The 15,839-nt window shown below is 39.6% G+C and overlaps 1 protein-coding gene across 1 annotated transcript in view; it reads left to right on the top strand.

The window, feature by feature from the left end:
* Positions 1-13,093, top strand: part of clu (clusterin) — a 29,375-nt gene extending 16,282 nt beyond the window's left edge. The window contains exons 5-9 of the mRNA XM_048530911.2: positions 246-633; positions 4,532-4,660; positions 6,808-7,028; positions 10,003-10,214; positions 12,431-13,093. Of these exons, the coding sequence (XP_048386868.1) occupies positions 246-633; positions 4,532-4,660; positions 6,808-7,028; positions 10,003-10,214; positions 12,431-12,440 (960 nt within the window). The 3' untranslated portion in view covers positions 12,441-13,093. The remainder of the gene's footprint in view (positions 1-245; positions 634-4,531; positions 4,661-6,807; positions 7,029-10,002; positions 10,215-12,430) is intronic.
* The last annotated feature ends 2,746 nt before the right edge of the window (positions 13,094-15,839 follow it).

Here is a 15,839-nt window from a genome sequence, read left to right as displayed (position 1 = left end):
CAACAATTGTTTGCACATTTGTGGACCATTAATTTTTTTTTCATTTGTAATTCTTCTGTGGGTTTTCTGAAAATGACAGTGCTGAGGTAACTGAATAGAAATCTCCAGGTGCTTTAATTTACCAGACCAGCTTTATTTGAAATGAAACAGGATGGCGATTTTAAGAATGAAGTGTTGCAGTATATCTACCGTAGAATAGTCCCAGCATTCAACTTCGGAATCTCACTACTTGCTTTCCTTAACAGGTAGAAAGGTTCTTTAATGAAACACCACTGGTTTCTGTCTGGGTCAATGGAGATAAGTTTGACTCCCTGGTTGAAAAGAATGCAGAGCAGGGTCAACAATTCGAGCTCGTTGAAAGACAGTACGAAGACATCGATGAACTGTTCAGGGAAAGCATGAGGACCTTTGATGGAACAGACAGATTGCTTGATCGCCCCTTCAGCAACTTCGGAATTTTCCCAAGGCACTTCTCGTTATTCCCAGATACATCCTTTTCCCCCTTTAAGCCTTCCTTGTTTGATAGCCATGGGATGCTTTCCTCTTTCTTTGAAATGACTCAGCGGATGTTTGAGAGATTCCACAAAATTATGCACGATGCTGAGTTAAATAAAGGAGTGTTTCACAATATAGGTAAGAAATATAAATGGGAAGACAGGTGTTGAGGATGACACAGAGTCTATGGAGAGGAGTGGACAGGTTAATTTGGTGGCAAAGACATAGCAGATGAAATATAGTGTTGGGAAATAAGAGGTTATGTACTTTGGCAGGATGCATAGACCTTGTTCCATCTTAAATATAGAGCAGGAGAAGCAATGTAAAAATACTAAAAATTGAAGAAATCAGGCAAGTATCAAAAACATTTTAAACAGAATATTTAATGTTTGGAGAGTGCCATTTTGGAAGGGGATAGAATCAAACTTTTGTGTCCATTTGATCTAAAAATCTTTTATTTTTGAAAAACATTACCTTTTCCTGAGCAAAGTGTGGAACTGGATGAACACAGCAGGCCAAGCAGCATCTCAGGAGCAGAAAAGCTGACGTTTCAGGCCTAGACCCCTCATCAGAGAGGGGTCTAGGCCCGAAACGTCAGCTTTTGTGCTCCTGAGATGCTGCTTGGCCTGCTGTGTTCATCCAGCTCCACACTTTGTTATCTTGAATTCTCCAGCATCTGCAGTTCTCATTATCACCTTTTCCTGAGCAGCCTGCTTTTTTTTAATTGAATTTAAATTACACCAACTGCCAAGGTGAGATTTGAATGCATCTTCCCAAAGTATTTAGACTATGTGTTACATTGCTATTGTACCACCATCATCTACATACAGCTACGATTGCTGGTCCTGCCCATGTACACATGTAGTGTCAGTTACTTGCAATAATGTTAGTGCTGACCAAACATTCCCAGAAAGAATCAAGCGGGCATCTTCAGGTCAGGTCTAAGGTACTCACTACGGTATTCCCAGTCTCTGACTTGCTCTTGTAAGCTCAGTATTTATGTGGCTTCTGTGGTTCAGTTACAGGTCAACAGTAACTTAGGTTAGTAGGTAGGAAACGGAGGTGCGGCAAGAGGTGGGAGGAAGGGATGGGTGAGAGGAAGAACAAGTTAGGGAGGCGGGGACAGGCTGGGCTGGTTTTGGGATGTGGTGGGGGAAGGGGGGATTTTGAAGCTGGTCAAGTCCACATTGATACCATTGGGCTGCAGGGTTCCCAAGCGGAATATGAGTTGCTGTTTGTGCAACCTTCGGGTGGCATCATTGTGGCACTGCAGGAGGCCCATGATGGACATGTCGTCTGAGGAATGGGAGGGGGAGTTAAAATGATTATAGCCATCTTCCTTTGTGCTCGGTATGGCTTCAACCAGCTGAGAACTTTTCCCCCACTGAATGAATGTTGCTAGGATTCCTTGATGCCGCACCCTGTCAAATCTGCCTCGATAATAAGAGCAGTCACTCTCGCCTTCCCTCTGAAATTCAACTCTGTCCTCCATGTTTGATCCAAGTTGAAATAAAATCAAGAGCTGAATCAAGATCACAGCAGAACCCAAACTGTGTAACAGTTACTGTTGTGGAAGAGCCATTTGATAGCATTATCAATGGTTGCATTACATTGATGATTGAGAGGAAATTAGCGCAATAGTTTGTGATGTTATATTTGTTGCTATTTGTGGATAGGATATTTGACTTGCCTTTTGTAAGGACATAACTGGGCATTTTTCCACTTTCCAGATAGATGTCAGTGTTGTAACTGTACTGGAACTGCTTGGCAACAGGTGTGGCTAGTTCTGGAGCACAAGTTTTCATTTAACTTTGTCAGTGCCCATATACTGAGACATTTTCCCTGCAGGAGAAATTCCTGTGGAAAATGCCTCCTGCAGGAGCTGGGAAGCTACTTCATACAATAATTGGGATTTAATCCCAATGGGGTTCCTAGTAATGTCCACAGTAGGGTTGCCCTGGCTTACTAGGTGTCAGATGGACCCTCTGTCACAACATTAAGTTCTGTCCAATAGCTTCACTTAATGAAGGATTATAGCAAAATGAGTCATTGTGCAAAGAATCATGGCTGGTAAATCTTCTCTACCAGATGGGAAAGTCATTATAAACCTTCATCAAAATGGAGAGTAGTCAATGCAGATCCCTATAGGGAATGACCAATGTTATTGAATTGTTTTGAGGAAATAACTAAAATGGTATTTCAGAATATTGCAGTGGTCACATTTGGATTTCCAAGAATTCTTTCATAAGCTATTGCATTGTAGCCTCATGACTGTGGTGGAGTCAGTGAACATGCAGCAGTGTGGATAATAAACTATGTAAGAGAAAACAGACATTTTAAGAGTTAAGGGTAGTTTCACAAAAGGATCAATGCAGGGAACACATGTTCAACATTTTACATAAATGACTTTGATTCTGAAATTGGAAGTACAATTACAAAGTGCATTGCTGACTGCAAGCTGATGTTTAGAATGGGCATGTAACCGACAACAAAATGTCAGTCTGGAAAATATCAAATAGTTCATTTTGGATAGAAGAATATAGAGGGAGCACAATCATTGCAAAGTAAGCATCTAAGGCAGCAGAGGAAATGATCAGTGGATACAGATGACTGCGGGTAACCAAAAGCAGCACTTCACATTAATAAGGCAGGTTTTTTTAGGAGCAAATGAAACATTGATATGAGGATTAGAATGGAAAAATAAAAGTTAAAAGTTTTGTCCAGGACCTTTTTCAATTGACCACATTTGGGAATCCTGTGAACAATCTGGACTTCATGTTGTAAAAATGATAATGAAACCACTGGAGAATGTGCTGAAAAGATTTGCTAAAATTAAACCAAATCTGAAAAGATGGATCTATTGAAATTGAACAAGCTGTTTCCCCTAGAAAGGGAAAGATTTGAAGAGTGACTTGGTTAGAGTCCTTTCAAGGTTTATATAGAAGGTTTGAGTGGGTGGACATAGAAGATGTTTTCACTTGGTAGCAGGACCATAAATATGGACCATAGATATAAGGTGGTCACTTAAATCCAAAGTGGAAGGCAGGAGAAGCTTTTTGCTCAGTGACTTTTGAATTAGGAACATATGACCACAAAAAGTAAATGTAACAAAATTGAGGGAAAGTTATTTACAGAGGAGTAAGAAACAGCTTTTGTGAAACATAAACAGGAGCATTAACTTGGTTAAGTAAAAATGGAAAATGCTGGAGAAACTCAGAATATTTGATGGCATCCGTCAAGAGCATCAAAGTTAATATTCCCAATTCACTGACATCTTCAGAAAGGGTCTGTTGACAGAATGACTGACTGTTTCTCTGGTTGATCTGTTATAGGAAAGATGTTATTAGGCTGGAGACGGTTCAGAAAAGATTTACCAGGATGGTGCTGGAGAATCTGAGATAACAAGTTGTAGAGCTAGATGAACACAGCAGGCCGAGCAGCGTCCAGAGGAGCAGGAAGGCTGATGTTTCAGGCCTAGACTGTCCTTCAGAAAGGGTCTAGGCCCGAAACGTCAGCTTTCCTGTTCCTCTGGACGCTGCTCGGCCTGCTGTGTTCATCCAGCTCCACACCTTGTTATCTCAGATTCTCCAGCATCTGCAGTTCCTACTATCTCTGGTGCTGAGAATGGAAGGTTTGAATAATAGGGAGAGGCTGGATGAGCTGGGACTTTTTATACTGGAGTATCGGAGGTTGAACCATGACCTTAGTTTTTAAAATCATGAGGGGTCTAATAAGGTGAATGGCAGGTGTATTTTTCCTGTGGTGAATGATTTAAAGACTGGGAACTACATGTTTGAGATGAGACAACTATTAAAGTACATTTGGATGAGTAGATGAATAAAAAATGTTTGGAGATTTATGGGCAAGGTGCAGGCAGGTTTTGCTGGTTTCGTCTGGGATTATTGTCAGCATGGTCTGGTTAAACCAAACGGTCTGTTTCTATGTTGTATGACCCTGTGCATTCTGTAAACTCAGATTTTTATTCTCATGCCCATTAAACATTTTTTGTTCTCTCTTATTTGATTCTTATTAAAAGATGTGCACAATACAACAAATGCAACAGAAGGACGAGATCAGTACATCTGCCGTGAAATACGTCGCAACTCTTCTGGGTGCATGAAACTTTCCGATAAGTGTGAAAAATGCAAAGAACTTATGTCCTTAGGTAATTTAAAGTATTCAAGTGATTAAATCAGAAAAGAAAATGAGAAAAGAATGTTGTTAGTTTTGTGTATATATACAATTTAAATTGGTACTTGTGATTGAGGTAGTTTGTTTTGTTATCTTTGAGAAGTTCCAGGAATTTAGAAACCTGTGATGTTAACAGTAGCTTTTGCTTAGTGGCATACCCCAAACTCAAGTCTCCAGACTTCTGACTTAGAGTGTGTTAACCAGACTTTATTGCATTATGGAGCAAGTTATTCATTGCCTTTGTGGATGTAGGAAATCCCATGGCATTATTTTGACAACAACCAAGGAAACTTCCTTTGTTTACTGGCTATTATTTATCCCTCATCACTGTCAGAATCATCAGAACAAACTATTATCTGGGTCAAATAATATATCTTTTTTTCCTTTTCCATTTAACTTCCTTTTGTAATATTTTTAATTAAATATTAGTTAAGAAATACAAAGAAATTGCCAGGATGGTGGTTTGCACATTAGGTGGAGATGAAGGAAAAGATAATTGCTTAGACCAAAATTATATAACTGCTAAGTTATTGACAGTTCCTCCTTGTCTGTTTCTGTCTGTGTAATGGGTGTGTTTTGAATTCCAAGCAATTAGGCATGTCCATCCATTTCATGCTGGGGGAGGAAAGACAACAACTTGAGAACTGAAGATATCTGACAAACTGAAAAACATAAAAATAACTATTTCAAAATTTTCAAATGTCTGAGTCAGAAGTTGTGATGTGCGGTGGTAATTATGCAGCACATCTTGGACCTTTTTCTATCTCAGTCCAGGAGACCATGCCTCAAAATGAATAGTTCAACTCCACATTAAAGAGAAATTTACTTCTAGAATAATAGCTGCAAGCCAGACTGAATTACTACTTCATAGCTAATTATCCTACATTCAGCTAGATATTGTTTCAGTGTAATTTTGAGCATGTTTTGTGATAATTCAGCTTTAGGTCTGATGTGAAATATGACCCTATGTACTGTACAGTAGATGGGTTGAGTAAAAACTAGCGGACAACAGCCACATTTCATTAAAGAACATTTAGAAAAAAAACTGAAGAGTGAAATTCCGGGAATTTAGTGTAAATGGACATAACTGACCAAGGCTCAGTACCATTAGGTAATGCAATGATCAGTTTATCATAAATTCATTTAAGACACTTCCCAGAGTTCTCTGTCCCTTACAAATTACCATGATGTACTGCTGTATTGTTGAGGTATTGTCGTTTGGTTGAGTCCCTGAAAACTTTATCTTATGTGCACATTAAAAGATGCTTCAAAGAAGGACAGGGGATCTCAGTGGTCTAGCTGGCACTTATCCATTAACAAACATGGATTAATTGTACGTTTTTTGCTGTTGATCGAATCTTACCATGTGCAGATTGCCTGCGAAATTTGCCAATATAGAAATTTAAAGGCACCAACATGAAAAGAGCCACACCAAAACGTTTTAAGTTGGTAAATCTATTATGAACAATTCATTCCCACTCTTAGGTATAATTTCTTTTTGCATAAGTGAATAAATTAATGTGTTAGAAGGTAAATGAAAAATATAAACTAGAATGCTTAAAACATTTTTAGGCAGTTGAATTGAATAGCACAAATGTTTTTGAGGAGATATTTGATAGGCGTGATCTGGAAAAAGAGAATATAGGGTCATACTGACAGCTGAGAAGAAAAGGAGGTTTCAAAGAAAAGGATAAAAATGAATTGATTCCAAACCAGGAAAAATGGCATCAGTAGAAAAATAAGTTAATATAAATTTCTACAAATTATGATTCTCTTCCATTTCAATAAATAAAACATTTTAACAACTGCAGGGGCAGTTCTAACCCATTCTATTTCAAAGCTCCTGTAATTAGAAAGCAAGAAATTATTTAAAATTTATTTGAAAGATAATTTGCACAATGGAATAACAAACTTTAAAGTTGCTCATTATAGAAAGAGACTTTATTTTTGGCCTTATTCAGAAAGTTTCTTCACCTGCTAACACACTGCCACTTTGTAAATTGCCTATTAAAGTCGAATTCTGAACGGGCACCCATTTATTAATAATAAGCAGCATGACGTTATTTTAATGACTTGGATTTTTCTATGACTCATTTGTTTTTCTCCTCTTTTGTGTTTCAGAGTGTTTTGATGTGGATCACAAACCCTTGCGAAAGGCATTTGAAGAGGCGCTTTCAATGGCAGAGCATTTTACAAAGAAATATGATAATCTAATGAAAGAATTTCAGCAGAAGATGGAAAATAGCACCAAGGAGTTAGAGACACTGAACAAACAGTTTGGATGGGTGTCTAAACTGGCAAATTATACACAGAGTCCTGATGGTTCTTATCATGTGAAAGCTGTGAGTTTGAAAAACACCTGCAAACAAAAGAGCAGCATGTTTTTAACAAAAGTATGGCTTTACTGATCCCCAAATGCAGGAACAAAATGTGGTCTGAAGAACCATCAACTGGCTAAGAGCCATGTGAGATACAGTCCAGAGCCCAACCACCTTGCTCTGCTTTGTTAATAAATTGCCCCCATTACACAGTTAGAGGCTGTTCACTGATAATGAAGTTATCCACACTCACACGCATCAAGACCTGAACAACATCCAGCTTGAATTAATAAGTGGCAAATAACAATCATGCCACATAAGTGGAAACAATGATCATCTCCAACAAGAGAAAGTCTACCCACCACTTATTGACATTCAACACCATTACTAGGCAGTTGAAACTTCCAATGGGCAAACACTGTCTCTGGAATCCCCTCAGAAGGTTGCATTTTGAGTTAGTGACTTCAGATTGGTTCCAACTAAATTGGCTTAATAGTACCCAGGAAAAAAGCAGAGAAATTCAAACTTAGCCAGAAGTTGATAGCCAGAAATCACACTAAACTGAATGCTCCTCCATGCCCCACATTGATCACTGACCTTCCTATTCCCAACTGACCAACTGGACCTGGTGACCACCAGCTCCTCTTCCACCCACCACCCAATTACCCTGACCCCAGATACCCCACCTCTGCTCACTTCATCTACCTTCCAACCGAAGCCCTTACTCACTTCATTCATTCACCAGAAATCATTAAATAATATTGAATTTTCAAATAGATAAGAAATGCTAATTAGGTAATTAAAAGTTCTGAGTTAGAACTTTCTTCTCTTCTGTTTCCTTGCAATGGCCTGCACTTCCATTTGTAAACTTTTACAGTAGCCCAGAAAACCATCCCTAACAACTGCCCAAAAGTCAACTGACTTTGCCAAATACTGTCTGAACCATTCACTTGTATATTCTCTTGTTATATTTGTTGCCTTTTTGTTTTTAAAGACTTCAGTTATTGTTTATCTCTTAATACCACAATGTAACAATGTTAGATTTTAATTTTATTTTTTATCACTTATTTGGATCTATTGTTTCTTATTTCCAGTGCTGTTTTAATAAGGAAGAGTTTCCTTTGGCCCTGAACAACTTGACTGTAATTTGTAGGTTATGCCCATGTATTCTGTACTCCCCCAGTAGAAGAAATAATTTCTGTCTGTCTCCCTATCAAGACCGTGGATTATCTCAAACACTTTGATATACTTTAAGGGAGTGATGGCTTAGGTTGTGCAACCTGTCAACCCTGAGTTTGTCCTACCTAAAGACTGTGATGTGCATTGTTTGCTATTTAGTACTTTCCTTTATTTAAAGCTCTCTACCTACCAGGTGGGGCATTTATTCATTGATTCATTGGGGTAGGGGAACATTGAGCCATAGAGATGTACAGCACAGAAACAGACCCTTCGGTCCAACTTGTCCATGCCAACCAGATATCCTAGATAAGTTTAGACCCATTTTCCAGCATTTGGCCCACATCCGGCTAAACCCTTCCTATTCATGTACCCATTCAGGTGCCTTTTAAATGTTGTAAAAGTACCAGCCTCCACCACTTCCTCTGGCAGCTCATTCCATACACATACCACCCTCTGTGTGAATGAGTTGCTCCTTAGGTCCTTTATGAATCTCTCCCATATCACCCTAAACCTGTGCCCCTCTAGTTTTGGACACCCCATCCCAGGGAAAAGACCTTGTAAATTTACCCCATCCATGCCCCTCACGATTTTATAAACCTCTATAAGATTACCCCTCAGCCTCCGACGCTTCAGGGAAAATAGCCCCAGCCTATTCCGCCTCTCCCTTTAGCTCAAACCCTTCAACCCTGCATTGATCTTAAAACAATCCCTTTTGTGCTTCAGTATTATGCCTGTGCTGAGCGTGCACTACATTTTCCACCCCAAGCAGAAATACAATTCCTGTATGTTAACATGGTTACATGTTGGGAATTGATTTGCATCTTATTTAAATAGTGCAGTGGGAATATTCAAATACTTTTTTTAAAGATTCTTCTTTCTTTGCAAATAATTATCTTCTCCTCCTGAGTATGTCATCTTGTTCAAAATTAGCATAATGATTAAAACTATGTCAACAATGTGACTGAAACTGTGCTGCATTGGTTTGCAAATATGATAATGTGCTTGAAACTTGGATCTGTACGTGAGAAATAATATTTCTTCAATCTACCTGAAACAGTCCTTTCCACATCAGGTATTTTGCCCTGCCCATTGTATTCTTCCTTTCGTTCTTGCTGCATTCACTTTTTTTTTGGAACCTGTAGTTAGGTATGTTAAAAAACTCTGTTGATTACGCTCTTGGAACAGAACTTTAGCTGGAGAGTGGAAATGGGTGACAGCTGTTTCTAGGCCCCCTGCCCAAACCTGCCTATGGGAAAAATAGTCACTTATTATAACATCTATTTGTATTTGGGGGTGTTCTGTGTCTCTTTATTGGCCTGGAGACTGGCTGGTTTTTTGGGCTGTCAAAGCTGTCAAGCCAATTAGAGTCTTTCCAACTTTAAAACAAGCAGGACCCTGCAATAGAGGGTAACTCTTTAAACTGAACCCTGCAGCCAGGCCAACATACTTTTATAGGGCAGGCAAGACTGCTTCTGCACCCAGGCAGAGAGGATTGCCTAGAACACTGGGCCTTAAAGGAGGCCACCTTCTGGCACTTACGTTGGCACCTGCCACCTGTAGTAACCTAGACGTGCTTCATCCACCCTGCACAAATGGCCCTGAGGCCGTAACTTTTATGGCACAAACATTTATATTCCCTCTTCCTTTTTGAAATTGAGGAAATACACTGCCTGATATTACACCAGTAGTTGGCACCTGGCAGCAAACACAAATCAGTGGATGGACGAAATAAGACAGAAATTCTTGAATTGAGCTTTTCCACTTCTCTTTGCTCCAACACAGCGGAACTGATGTGTATCATTTCTCCCCCTTCTTTCAGATAATGTCAAGATCCTTGAACGAAAGTCCATCCAAAGATCCCAGTACCACAGTCACTGTCCAGATCTTTGATTCGCCTCCATTGACTTTCATGGTTCCAGAACAGAACTGGGATGATCTTAAGTTCTCAGAAACGCTGGCACAGCAAGCGTTAAAGCATTACAAGGAAAGCAGAATGTTACAAGGCCCACCAGATCATAAGCTGGAGACCATGTGAGTATTACTGTTACTTAGAAGTGGCACATTCATCTTGCATATTGAAGGCAAAATGTATTTTATGGGAGAGTGGTTTAATATTGCTGTATCTTGCATTTCATCACTATCTCTAGGCTAGGTTTTATGTGACTTCATCGGATGTGATTTTGGTGGAGCGGGGGTACACTTAAATATAGACTGGCCACTTACCCCACCCCACTGACACTCACCCTAAGCATCATCCCATAATTTGCCAAATGGGTGTGTGTGCCAAAACTAGTTGCAAGTCCAATTATTTAAATAACTAAGGGCGATTTGTGTTTGTTCACAGGAATATTGACCAGAACAGTACACTGCCCATACTATAGTATTGGCCAGCATTGACAGCTGGATGGAGGGGACAAGCATGCATGAACAGAAGCAGTGCATGAAGGCAATTCATTCAAGGGTTGTGCCATGCACACTTGCTGGCTGCCCAACAGCACTTGTTCCTCTGGCCCTCCCCAGGCTCTCTTCCTGCCCTAAAGTCTCAGGACTTAACCTTCCCATGACCTTTGGGTCATTTCCTGCAGTAGGTGCTGCTGGGAGTTAATTTTGGTTGGCAGGACAGGGATAGAATTCCCACTCTCAGCTAATGTTCTAGCTGTTCCACAGTGTGTTCTGGCTACAAACAGATTTGCATGGAGCAAATTAGCTTTCAGATGCCGCTACCACATGCCCCCACCCCTCCAAGAACCCCATTAAAATCTAGCCCTCTGTATTTGCCAGTGACAGAATATGACTCCATTTCATAGTTGATGGGTTTTCTATCACAGCTATTCCACACTAAGCACAGAGTAGAATCAACGTCATTGTTTTGGTCATAAACCTCATAGTTGTCAGTTATGGTGAATACCTGATAGAGGCAAGTTACATTATCTCTGTTGGCCAGCAAGAAACACTTTGTCTTTTAGTTCACCAAGGAGCTACTGAAGCAGTGTGGAATTTTTAATGTCTTCCACTAAATTGTTCAAACTAATTGCTTAGCCTATGTCATCATGGATTCCTGGTGAGATTTGCTGACCCAGAAATAGAACTCTAAATGTTTTCTAATTTCAGTCCACTGTAGTAGATAACTTTGGAACTCACTGCTAATGCTTCTCATGCCATCAGCTTTGTTGGAGACCACTTTCATCTCCTAACCACCCTATAAATTTAGGGCGACCAGCACAGACTGCTTTTTATAAATATTTCTTTCCCACTGGCTAACCAAAGTCCTCAGAATTCCATCTCAAATGGAATTTGAGTACAGCACTGTAACTGATACATAAACCGCCACATTTGAAACAAATGGAAGCTGGCCTGCTCGAAATAAGCAAAAGCTTAATTTCATTGGATTTGATGCTGGTTGTAGGGATCCTACTGCCATTGTCACTGTGTAGTGCACACAGTCAATTAGTATTCTTCACCCCTTAGTAATAAGGGCTGAATGATTTGCTGTGGTGTTGCAAGGGCCTATCGAGAGAGGTTGGATTTCAAATTTGTAAGCGACTTTTGTAGGAAGAGAAGTTTCGTGTACTGAACAACTTACGTTCATTGTAAGCCCAACCGTCCAAATTTGCTGGACATCACAGTGATTTGTTTAGACATGGAACAAGCATAGCACCCTCCAGTTCCTACGAGGGGATTTGTCTAAAGATTGAGGCTTTTATTTTCCTTCTGGTCCCAATCTTCTCTTAATTGCATTCCTGTCTTTTGTAATGGCAAATTTGTTTTGCAGAATGCACGGCTAATCCACTATCATGTTTATGCAACTGAACCAAAACTCCTAATTGATGCATTATTTTCTCTCCCAGAGCAAGTATATTTTCTAGGATATGAATTACCATAGGCATACTGAGGTGTGATCTGTAGAAGCCCAATCTTAAATGGTTAATATTGAGTACTCCTCAGTGCCAAGGAGAATGCTTAAGACTTTTTACCACAGTGGTTTTCATTTGTACATGTACCTTCAAAAATCTTAGCACAAATCTGCACAAGGAGAATGGATAAACTGGCGGCTTCTTTTAAAACAAAATCTGATGTGTTCTGTGTTCAAAATTTGATTAGATTCTCTCATTTGCTAGAATATTTAGCTGTTAGACATGACTACTTAAATGTTAAGTATGGAGCAAAAGTAAAAATTGCAGATTCTGGATATATTTATTTTTTAAATATTCCATTAAATATCAAAATTTCTCAATCTTCTTCTACAGAGAAGCATGAAGGGAGCAGGATCTCACTTTATCTGCTTTGAAGACTACTTCCATAAACCTTTCATCGTTATAGAAAATAGGTTTACAGCACAGAGCTACTGAAAATCTCTCTGCACTAATGTGTTGCTGGCATACTGCACTATGCTAAAATCCTTCAACGTGAACTACTAAATAAAAAGGCTATTGTATGCAAAAGATGGCTTTAATTAACTTTTAAATGTATCATCTTCACATAGCATTTGGTAACTAACCCAGATGCTGCTAGCTTCAAGGGCATTCATCACACTTCAGTATATGAAGAAATGCATCACTGAGATCTGCAAATTTCCTTTGAAACATTTTGTAGAGGTACCTGCAAGGAGCAGAGGGAAAGGGTTGGCATGACTGCTTGGTGAAATAGACATTTTCTTCTTTTTAAAAATTGACATAATTTAATTGGGTAGTAATGTGAATTTGGAAATGGTGGTAAAGTAGCTGAGAGAAAGGAGTCTGTTCATAGACCCAGGAAGAGCTGGATAATGCTGATGTTTTATGCTTTGTTTTCATACCAGCTATCAAATTTGCTGTATGTTTAAAAAAAAATCTAATTTAAGATACTTTAACCTTAAGTTGTAACAAGTAAATCTAAAATCTTCTCAACCAAATAAAACATGCTAACCAAAATTCTTCTAATTCTGTCCATTGTGTGGAACATAACAATAAAATTAGATGAGGGCAGTTTCATTTGCAGAGTCAGAGACAGACGTGAGATGTTGGTGGAGGATGTCATGGTCAGACAAGTTGAAAATGACATCTGTTAAGGATTCATATGGATAGTTTGACACAATCAAATAGGGTGCAGTAGTTGATTTTTTTGCATACATTTCAGTGCTGTGGTAAGGTGAAAAATGTAATGGAGAGGTTAAGACATGGAGTTATGGTTAAGACAGGCATAAATTTAGGACATGACAGTACTCGCAAGAGGAAGAGTTAGGTTGGAGGTATGGCAATTTATAAAGACATAAAAGAGTTAAAAGTTCTTTAATGAGAGATGCATTACCACGACAGAAGTATGCACTTCATAATATCAGCGAGGACGAGGACGAGGAGGAGGAGGCGGCGGCGGGTAATGGTCTATCAATGAGAATATAGTCGCAAGTGTCTCTGACACTTTGGAGTAACGAGTACAGGTTGTAATGTTAGACTGACCTATTTGATTTGAAACAAATTAGGTGCTTCAGCAGAAGTTCACAGAAGCAGGGAATAAAGTTAATGTTTTGGGTCCGGTGACCCTCAGAACTGAGTTTCTTCACAGATGCTGCCAAACCGGCTGAGATTTTCCAGCAACTTGTAATATTTTTGCCCTGCCCCTTTTCTTTCAAAAAGGAAGGAAAGATGACTACCAGCTGTGTAGCCATGTGTTCCTGCAGTGCCCACCTCTCTAAACAGACTGATGGAGACCAGCTGGGCACTGATGTAACCACAAGAGGGGCAGAGTTGGTGCAGGTGCCCACTGCCTGGGTCTGTTTATGGCCAAAGTGGCCAGACCCATGAGTAGGTCCTCTGATCAGCCAAGTGGGTGCTCAAAAGATCAGGAGCATGTAGCTGAAGTTCAACCAAAAAAGTGCATACCCCCATACCCAGTGAATACATGGCCTAGCCCCATACGACTGCAAAAACAAAAACAGCTGGACAGTCCACAAACTGTCACAATTTGCACACAAATCCCTGCATCCCAGGTCCCCGATGGAAAGTGGGACTCCTCCCACATAGCCAGCTCTGATTCAGGGTCCCTGCCTCCAAGCAGTGAATAATTCATGTGTGAGCCAGGGTAATCTTAAGTGTTCAACTGGTCCTCATTCACACAAAGGTGAGCAGGCTGTTAATTATAGCCCCCATGCTGCCTACTCTCCCTATTACCAGGGAGAGCTTGGAGTTGGTGTGAAGATGTTGGAATGGGCAGCCAATCTATTGGCTGGCAACCCTCCCACAAAAAAGCTTACCCAACAGGGCACAAGATCCAGCCCAACATTCCCACTCTGGTCTGGCTTTACAGACAAACAGATCACAAACCACCTGCCTATAAAACATTAAAAACACTCAGATTCTTATTGCAGGTAAAGATTGTAAGTAGATGGTAATTTGTTCATCTGAAGATAATTTCAAAGTAATTCAATTGTTTAAAAATCAAGGATTGCAGACTCAACTAAAATTATTGCTGTCTGCCACAGATGAACCCAACCATATTACTCAGATTTCCTAATTTACTTTCCCTGGTTAAAAGGTGTGACTCAATTGCTCAATTTGTGGCAAGCTACCATCATGAACTACTGCAGTTCACAACGGAAAGTTATTGCTCCACTGCTGCAGTTAAATGGATTCCAACAGTTTGACTGCAGAGAGAAATTTTACACCCAGGGATGATTAAGGAACAAATGTGTTTCCATAGCAAGATGTGGTAGGAATGGAAGAAAGACTTGCAGATGGTACCTCTTCCATGGGGGCCCACCGACCATTTTCAGCAGTTGATATCATTGGATTGGTGCAGATTAAAATGACAACCTTACAAATATGCATGTCATGCTTGCTGGCCTTTGCCTTACCAATTGTAAGTGCTTAAAAATCTGAAGGGTGAATTCCAGCAAGTAATTGGGAAACATTGCATTTTGTAGATTTGTTGTAATTACCAAAAATGAAGTTGTTTAGGCATTCTAGATAAAAAAGGTTTAGTGCCACCTAAAAAAATTCACTAAAGCCACATTTGACAGCAGAATTCATTGTTAACCAAAAGATAACACATTTACTTCTGAAAGTTGGAATGCTGATTAAAAGGGTGGTTTAGATTGAATATTTTGCTTAGTTTATATTTCAACTTTGGAATTCCAAAAAGAAATGACCTTTCACAAAACAACTCTGCAACAGTTTCACAGACAGGCCAGAGAAACTTTTGGACAGCTAGAAAAGTTGTGCTTGGCCAAAAGCTGGCCTAAACATTTGCTGCTATCAAACTCCACTGGAAGGTAGACCATGAGGAGGTAGCAGACCAAAAAGAAATACAGGAAACAAAATTGCTTATAATTAGAGGAAATTTGAAAAGTCTAGGTTTGAGGCAAAAAACAAAAGCTGTTCCACATCTTGCATTTGATTAAACTTGGATGCAGACACACAGTAGGCTATACATCCTTCACATCCACTATGCCCATTCCCTGTAACGTGATTCCAAAATGTTGGGAACCAAGTTAGGCTGGAAGCTTCCCTCCAAAAGCATGAGGCATTAGACAATTAGGACTTGTCCCAGAAATCGGGAGAATGCCAGTGCTACAAGAACCCTGTAAAATGCACTTAGATGTACAACAGCATAAAGTTTAATGTCATGCTGAAAGTGCAAATTAGGAGACATAGCAAATGCAGTGGAAAATTTGGCATTTTT

This window comes from Stegostoma tigrinum, chromosome 4, assembly GCF_030684315.1.
Source record: "Stegostoma tigrinum isolate sSteTig4 chromosome 4, sSteTig4.hap1, whole genome shotgun sequence".
Lineage (NCBI taxonomy): Eukaryota > Metazoa > Chordata > Chondrichthyes > Orectolobiformes > Stegostomatidae > Stegostoma > Stegostoma tigrinum.
This window is presented reverse-complemented; position numbering and strand designations above follow the sequence as displayed.